Source organism: Sinocyclocheilus anshuiensis, unplaced genomic scaffold (assembly GCF_001515605.1).
Source record: "Sinocyclocheilus anshuiensis isolate Anshui unplaced genomic scaffold, SAMN03320099.WGS_v1.1 scaffold514, whole genome shotgun sequence".
Classification (NCBI taxonomy): domain Eukaryota; kingdom Metazoa; phylum Chordata; class Actinopteri; order Cypriniformes; family Cyprinidae; genus Sinocyclocheilus; species Sinocyclocheilus anshuiensis.
Window position 1 is genome coordinate 453000 of NW_015542348.1, and position 8244 is coordinate 461243.

General features: G+C 36.0%; 1 protein-coding gene across 1 annotated transcript in view; it reads left to right on the forward strand.

The window, feature by feature from the left end:
• LOC107691478 (G protein pathway suppressor 2-like) overlaps positions 1-8163 on the forward strand; it is a 22696-nt gene extending 14533 nt beyond the window's left edge. The window contains exons 6-8 of the mRNA XM_016490082.1: positions 7714-7788; positions 7978-8054; positions 8146-8163. Coding sequence (XP_016345568.1) covers positions 7714-7788; positions 7978-8054; positions 8146-8163 — 170 coding nt within the window. The remainder of the gene's footprint in view (positions 1-7713; positions 7789-7977; positions 8055-8145) is intronic.
• Positions 8164-8244: the final 81 nt, after the last annotated feature.

Consider the following 8244-nt stretch of genomic DNA (forward strand, 5'->3'; position numbering starts at 1 on the left):
TATTGCATTAACAGTGCTTGTTTTTTAATGCTTTGTATTTTCAGGGCTTGCATTTTTAGGGGCTGAAATTCAACATGGTTGTATATTTAAGCTGTGAATTTTTTAATTCAAAATATTTTACACACATTTTCAAATATTTCAAATGTTTTACACAGATTTCACATTTTCATAAAAATTCAATGATCTGTATTCGCCTTCCAGACTTCACTTACAAAATGTTCAGTCTGTTTAAAAATACAACCTATAATATTCAACAGGCAAATTTTGGTCCATTTTATTTCGCTTCACAAATTCGCTTCCACAAATTCAGTGGTTCAAATTCAACAAAATATTCAGCATTGCACATTTGGGAACTGCATTTACATTAAAAATGTCAGAGTAATAATGTTTTGAATGTGTAGGTTTCATAAATTTAGACCGTTTTGAGCAGTTGTGTTCAAAGGAATTTAATGAAAGTCAGTTGAAGTCAGTACTGGTGATAAATAAAATTCAATTTCTAAAATATTGATAAAATATGCATCAAACTGATTTTTGCTGTAGTTCTTGTACAAGATTTAAATTTGAAAGAATTTCTCAATTTTTTAATTAATAAAAAGTGGTTAAATGTTGTAATAACATGGTAAAACCTGTTAACATTAAACATTTGCACATTCACTCAAAAGATACGTTACTCATTAATAAATAAACTCAAGTCAAAATTATTTTGTAAATTACTTTTTATTGTAAATCCCATTTTTTTCATCTTTGACCTAGGAATGCAGCTCAAACATGCAGCTGCTCAAAACTTCAGCATTTTTTTTTTATATTTCATGAGCATTTTAAACCTTGTACATGTGCAAATCTGCAACAAAAACAAAAATAAAGAAAATAAATTAAAAAATAGGACTTTCTATTTGCTTTTAAACTGAAAACACTTTTCACTAAGCTATTTTTCAAATTTTTCACGCTCTACATTTTCTCCTTAGCTCCATGTTGCAGTAAGTTTTGGGAGTTCGTTTTTAGTCCATCTCCTATCCTGAAAAGTCTGTCTTGCAGAGACTGGCAAAAATGAGCTCCTAAAACTTACTGCCAGATTCTGGAAGATCAATTCTTCAAACAGTGGTTGTGGTGCTGGTCCTTCAAGAGTCACTCTCAACTGATCTGTCCATAAAGCCTATAAACAATCAGTCTTCATGTATTTCACAACACTTCAGCATGTTATTCTTATTAAGTGAGGGTCATTTTTTTAGGATTTTTTTTTACTCAAGCAAAGTCTCTGAGAACCTGACACAGGTGGAGACTCCAGGTAGGTTGCAGTTCTGGAAAATAGTGGTGTTGGAGACTAAATGGTTCCTGATGGTTTCACACCTAATTCTTCACCTTAATTCTTAATTCTTTTGCAGTTAACATGTCTCTTTTCTTCTCCACCTGTCTCCACCTGTTTTTTCTGACCCCGCTGACCCAATGAGCATTTTGCTGACCAATGGTGATGCCTTAACTTTGAAATTTCTGTATTGCATTAGTTTTTAATATTTCTCATGGGGATTTAATCATTTTTGACTTCTCAGTCTGAGTTAAATCTCTTTTTTGGCTAATTTCATCCGTAAAAGAAAACCTGCCTAATAATTCTGCACACTTTAATAAGGAGTTTTTTATTTCCAGCCTTCATGTACAATTATATATCACTTCTAAATGATTAAATACAAAAATAATAGTAGTTATTAAGATTTTCCTGATGGTTTCACACCTAATTCTTCACATTAATTCTTAATTATTTTGCAGTTAACATGCGTCTTTTCTTCTCCACCTGCTTTTTCTGACCGTGCTGACCCAATCAGCATTTCGCTGCCCAATGGTCATGCCTTAACTTTGCTAATTCTAGTATTGCATTTTTCTCATGGGCATTTAATAATTTTTGACTTTTAGTCTGAGTTAAGTCTCTTTTTTGGCTCATATTATCTGTAAAAGAAAACCTGCCTAATAATTCTGCACACCTGAATATGAGTTTTCCACTTCCAGCCTTCATGGACAATTATATATCACTCATAAATTATTAAATACAAAACTAATAGTAGTTATTAAGATTGATGTGGTTTGGAATTGGTAAAATGTGCCTGGAAAAAAATATGATCAGAATATCAACGTGCCTAATAATTGTGCACACTGTAAGATGTGCTCCCTTTACACAGTGCTCATGATCGCGAAATCGAAAGTGAACGTGAACAGCGAGCGCTCTATGTTTGCGGGAGCGGGACACACACGTTGTGGGAGTGGGCGGTAATGGTCAGAAATTCAGTGGGAGTGGGCTTAAGAAAACTGTCCCGCTCATTAAATATAAAATGATTTAAATAACTGAAATTATAGGCTAAAAATGAAACTTAATCCACCAGCAGGTGGCGACAAGTCACTCATTTTATCACTGAATCATTCATTCAATTGATTCGTTCGAACGGCTGATTCATTCAGGAATGAAGCAAGTGACTGTCTTTATGAATGGGTAATCATGAATCACTGACTCACTAGATTTGTTCAAAAACGCACTTTCATTGAATGAATGAAACTCAGCTGTGTTTGCTTTTAGAGATGTGAAGTGGCTGAGCTGTTACTATATTTTGAACTATTTTCGTTAAAGAAATAGAGCAAAATCAGGCAGTACTGTTGTATTGAATCAATATCACATTTGCAAACTCCCTTAATAACTATTAAAAGTTGTCACTCTCCTTATCGCGATCTGTGGGCGCACAGAAAATGAGCGCGCGAGTGAGTTCTCAAGACGTGCAAATGATACGTTCCGTCATCTATCATCGCGTTATAAGCGCGGAACCTGTGGGAATAAGACAAAGTCCCTTTAAGGGTATTCTATAGTCTTTGGAATGAGTAGAATTGTTATTAATAGCCGCAATCCCGCGCCGAAATTCAAGTCCTGCTCTGTGTTCTCTGCTAATAACCTGACTGTGAATGATGCGAGCGGCGTCACTATGTTGTCACTGAGAAGCTGCAGCCGTGGCCGGGAATGATTTTTGGTGTGCTAGCAGAACAACAACAACAATGCGCTACATGTTTTTTTCCCCTAATTTTTTTTCCAATTGACGGAAATCCGTCGTAGCGATGGAAAACTTTAATCCCTGCATAAAAAAAATTTATTTCAAATTTAATTCAAGCACTTTCAAGGACCTATGTTTGTTTTCAAGTACTTTCCAGGCCTTGAATCCATGTCTGCTAGCAGAACAACAACAACAATGCGCTACATGTTTTTTTCCCCTAATTTTTTTTCCAATTGACGGAAATCCGTCGTAGCGATGGAAAACTTTAATCCCTGCATAAACAAAATTTATTTCAAATTTAATTCAAGCACTTTCAAGGACCTATGTTTGTTTTCAAGTACTCCAGGCCTTGAATCCATATGTCTGAAATTCAAGTACTTTCAAGAAGCGTGGAAACCCTGACCAATGCATAATTTCCATCTGCTGTTAGTCATTCATCAGCAGGTGGTGCAAGCAAGTGTTTGAGGAAGACCACAGCAACAGGTAGAGCAAGTCATTCATTCACAAAAACTGATTCACAGGAATGGAGCAAGCGGCCCGGATATATGCAGATAAACTGATTAAGACACGCAAGCTGTGTTTACATTTAATTCAACGTCTTTGCAGTTACACAGCAATCACATCAAAGCACATCACGCTGAACAGTTAAAAGCTCTACAATGTGAATGTCAGAAGCACAAAACACTCACACACATATAAATGCACCTTATATGTAAACAAAATATCTGGAACAGAAACAATTTTTGCACCATTTCTGATCACAGTACCTCTTGCAGTCGTACCACACAGGATTCCAACCCATGACCTGAAAGGTGCAGGGCTTGTGTTTTAGCAAGTTACACCACCCAATTGACACACATTCCCCAAGCTGCTGAGGAGAGCTTTGAAGCCAAAAATGAGCACATTTTTGTGCTTTTGCATTACTTGGCATGTTATCCAATTAAAATGCTAAGCTAACCCTAACAGCTAACATTGATGATGCGTCTCTATCAGCTCAGAATCAGTATATCGTGTACACAAATTCGGTCACTGGTAAGTGAACTTACCAGTGACCAAATTAGTTCCCTGGCTAACTGCACATTGGGACAGTGATTACTCAATTTCCGGTGACATGACCGTCAACGTACAACATTGTAGAACGTCATTGCTGGAATTAATCAACAACAGGCTGGACCAATCACTTTTTGATATTATTTTTTATTCTCTTTAAACACATTCTTCTTTTACATGTTCTTACAACATTTCAGCTGAATATTAATTATAAATGTTAACTAGATGTGATCATTACCTGTCTAGCGATGTGTGTTTATGTTGAAATATACTAAAAAAAAAAAGGTTTGTCTTTTCAAATCTTCTATTGCGTATCATTATATTTATCGAGTTGGCTCGTGTGGTTTATGTTTCGTGATTCAGAAATGTGACGTAATTTCCGTTAAGGGAGCATAGTGAGCACCGATGCTCCCTAGTTTTTGCGGTGCATTGTGGGATTTTTCAGGGAGCGAATGTTCCAGTGCACTGGAAGGATTTCGTGATTGAGACCTTAAAATGGCCAACTCCCTAATCAGTGCCCTGACTACTGAACTAGGGAGCTGATTGAGATGCACCCATAGTTTACGGTTAACCTGATAGTTGAAGAGCCACATTAGAAAGAATGGCAACTGGTTAGCATGTTAACCAATTAGCAAGCTAAGCTAACTAGCATAAGATAACTGTCAAATTTGAAGAGGAATTTCTCGGGAACGATAGTAAATATCAAAAAATCTGTTAAGTCATTTCTGTGCAGCTCAGTCCAAAAATGAAACAAAATGATGAAAAAAAAAAAATGAGACATCACAATCAGCATAAACCAAGAAATGTATTGACAGTAGAAAAAAAATTCGGAGAATGTTTTCAGAAGTTATGTGTTTATGAGGAAAAAAATTCTATCTTTAGAACACCAGGTGGCGCTGTGCTCAAACTTCTCAAGTACCTTCGGGACATGTTGCTGATGATCCCTACCAATTTTTGTACTGATGTTTTAAAAGGTTCAAAAGATATGGCAATTTATAACAAATGTCAAACCGGTGGAATCAAAATCTGTATCTTCTGATTCAACATGACCCAAGGAATCCATAGACACAAAGATCATGATTTTCTGACAAACTGTTCAAAAGTTCTAAGCAATAATTTCAATTTTTTTTGTATCTCATGAGCTATAGGGGGCACTGTTCCAAACCTTTGCATGTATCCTCAGATCATGGCGCTGATGAAGTGTACCGAGTTCCATCTGAATTGATCAAAGTATTGCCAAGATAAAGCCACTGAACCAGTTCAACAAAGATGAATCTCAATATTCTGTTCAGTCTTTTCTGTGCGGCATGGTCCAAAGATCATCTGAGCCAATTTTCAGAAGTGAACAAATTTTTAAGTATTAAAAAAAAAAAAAGAATACTGTACTTTTCAAAATGGCCACTACAGTAATGGGTGGAATATTAATGCAAAATATTGAATGTGATCAGCATGAGGACAGTAGTAATCATGTGAACTAAGGAACAAAGGGTTCAAAAGATATAACCATTTGAAAGGTGAATTTTTGAACTGGCGTTGGCATAGTAGAGTTGGTCAGATTACTATTCATTATCATTACTACAAGTAGAACATGTTCACGATTTAAGTGTGATTTATCAAAAGATGGAACACATCACTGAATTCTTCCCTCAGAGTACTCTTTATCTTTGCTTATAGCTTATGTAGATTATGGAGAAGGTGTACGCTTATAGAGAATTGTGACCTGTGCTGGCAAAATGAGTCACAATTAGCAAATTAAAAAAAAAAAAAAATAAAATATTTATATGTTCACATTCTCCATTAAAAGACCTTCAGAATGATGTATGATTTGCTGGAATCGGATGAAAAATGACTATGCTACACCTGTTTGAAGGCGATAGAGTCAGCAAAGTCAATTTTGAGAAAAGTTAAAAGTTTTCTGAAGGGTTCCAAAGCAAAATTACCTGCAACATTACATCTTTCCCTCCATTTCTTTTCTTAATAATAATTACTATATTAAATATAGCTGCATGCAGCAGTTATCGGGGTCAAGCCCTATTTGGTCATTTTTGGCCTATTTGAACGTTGGACTTTATTTGGATATTTTTAAACATCGCACAGTTCCCATGGTTAAACACTTGCTACACATTGAATTTGTATAGAATCTTCAAAGCTATAACCTTTTGATTTACACAGATGCTGAAGCTCCATAATTCAAGTGACACTCAACTCAAAATTAAGATTTTGTATATAAATATGTAGTATTTAATAAGCTTAGATAAGATCATACCTTGAAAAGCACAACATCTGGAAAAGAAGCAACTTCAGCATCATTTCTTGCCACAGTAAATATGCTGGTCTGGACATGTGCGACATCGGATTCAAACCCATGACCTCAAAGGATCGGGGCTGTGTTCAAACTTCTCAGGTACCGCCGGGACATGCCATTGATGTTCCCTATCAATTTTTGTGCAGATATGTCATATCTGGCGGACACATGGTTCAGCCAATCCTGGCAAAAATGATATCGCCAGATTCGGCATGACCCAAGTAATCTATAGACAACAAATTCATGATTTTCTGACTAACTGTTCAAAAGTAAAAAAAAAAAAAAAAGGCAAAAATGTGCATTTTTGGTATCTCACGACCCATAGGTGGCGCTGTTCCCAACTTTGGCATTGCCCCTCAGATCATGGTGTTGATGAAGTGTACCAAGATTTGTTTTAATTGATCAATCAAGTGATGGCTTCTAGTTCTAACATTGTTAGCTTGGCATTGAAAATGGTCAACATGTGACCGAAACGTTTGCCTTGTTTTTATTCAGTAAATTGTTCATATTACTTTCATCTCGCTTGTGACTTTTTGATGTTTGAGTGTGCAGACTTTTTTCAAGCTCTTCACTTTTTGGGTATCTTTGTTATTACAAATAAGGACAGATGCAAAAAAAATTAAAATAAAAAAAAAACAGTAGAACAAATATAAGAAAGAAACAAATAATGCATTACCTTTTTCATTTTACACATAACAAAAGCATTCAAGTAAGAAAAACAAATAATCAAATGTAAAAATCCCTTTAGTGTGTTCATTACAAATAAATTGATTATTAAAACTATAAAAGCAGTTCAATCAAGACCGGCGAACGATTGCCTTTTCTTTTATTGTTAGATTAACATTGAGGCGGCCTATATTGACCTACTGTAATGCACGGATCTAATATAATGTTACACATCAGATGTTTTTTTCCCCAACAGTTCCCCAAACATTCACTTAAGACATAACAGATTATGTTTGCGTGAATACTTAAATACTGTATTTCTGAGTATATGTATATATTTATCGGGATCACGCAGTCGGAAGCGCCTTTATGCACGCGCTTCGGATGACAGTCAGCGTGAGAAGCGAGCGGAGAAAAGGTACTCCTCTCAGAAAACGTACAAATAAACATATAAATTTGGAGCATTGGGATCGCTAGACGAGGGCTTAATGAACTCATTTTTGTGAAAATTTTTCATTTTTCACTTCCTGTAGCTCAAAATTAGCCTGTGCGCATTCCGACTGATTTTGCCAGCACTGGTCACAATTGGTGATTTGCCCTCCTGGGTCACAATAAAACTTAATTATCTGTCTTTATTCTCAACTTCACATTTTCTGTCTTTCTGTGTAGGGGCATCACCATTCCAGAGCATGCCATTCCTGCCTCAGGGTTATGCTGTCCACAGCCATTTCACCACCCAGCCAGGTAAGGAAGCCACCTTACATTTTTTTTTCATAACATTCATCACACTGATATTAATAGGGCTTTTTCTAAAACATTTCAGCTTCACTTTAAATCTCTTCTGGCCAGAGATATGTCATACAGATTAGTATTGTGCTATTTTATGTCAACAATCGATCCATCATTCCTTCTTTCCTCGTATGAACTTCACAGGATTCATCCCTAGTGCTAGTATCTCCCTTCAGAAACAGCTTGAACATGCTAATCAGCGGTCTGGCTTTACTGACTCGGTAAGTACTCACTGAGACTCATTTGTTAAATATTGGGAAGCAAGCTTCAACGTCCATGAGAAAATGTATTGTTTTCATGCATGTGCTACAGATGGTTGTGGCTGGGTAGTACTTATTTGTGTGTATTGTAATTAATAGGCTGCTCTTAGACCCATCCATCCACAGGCATTACATGTGAGTGCAACCGGTA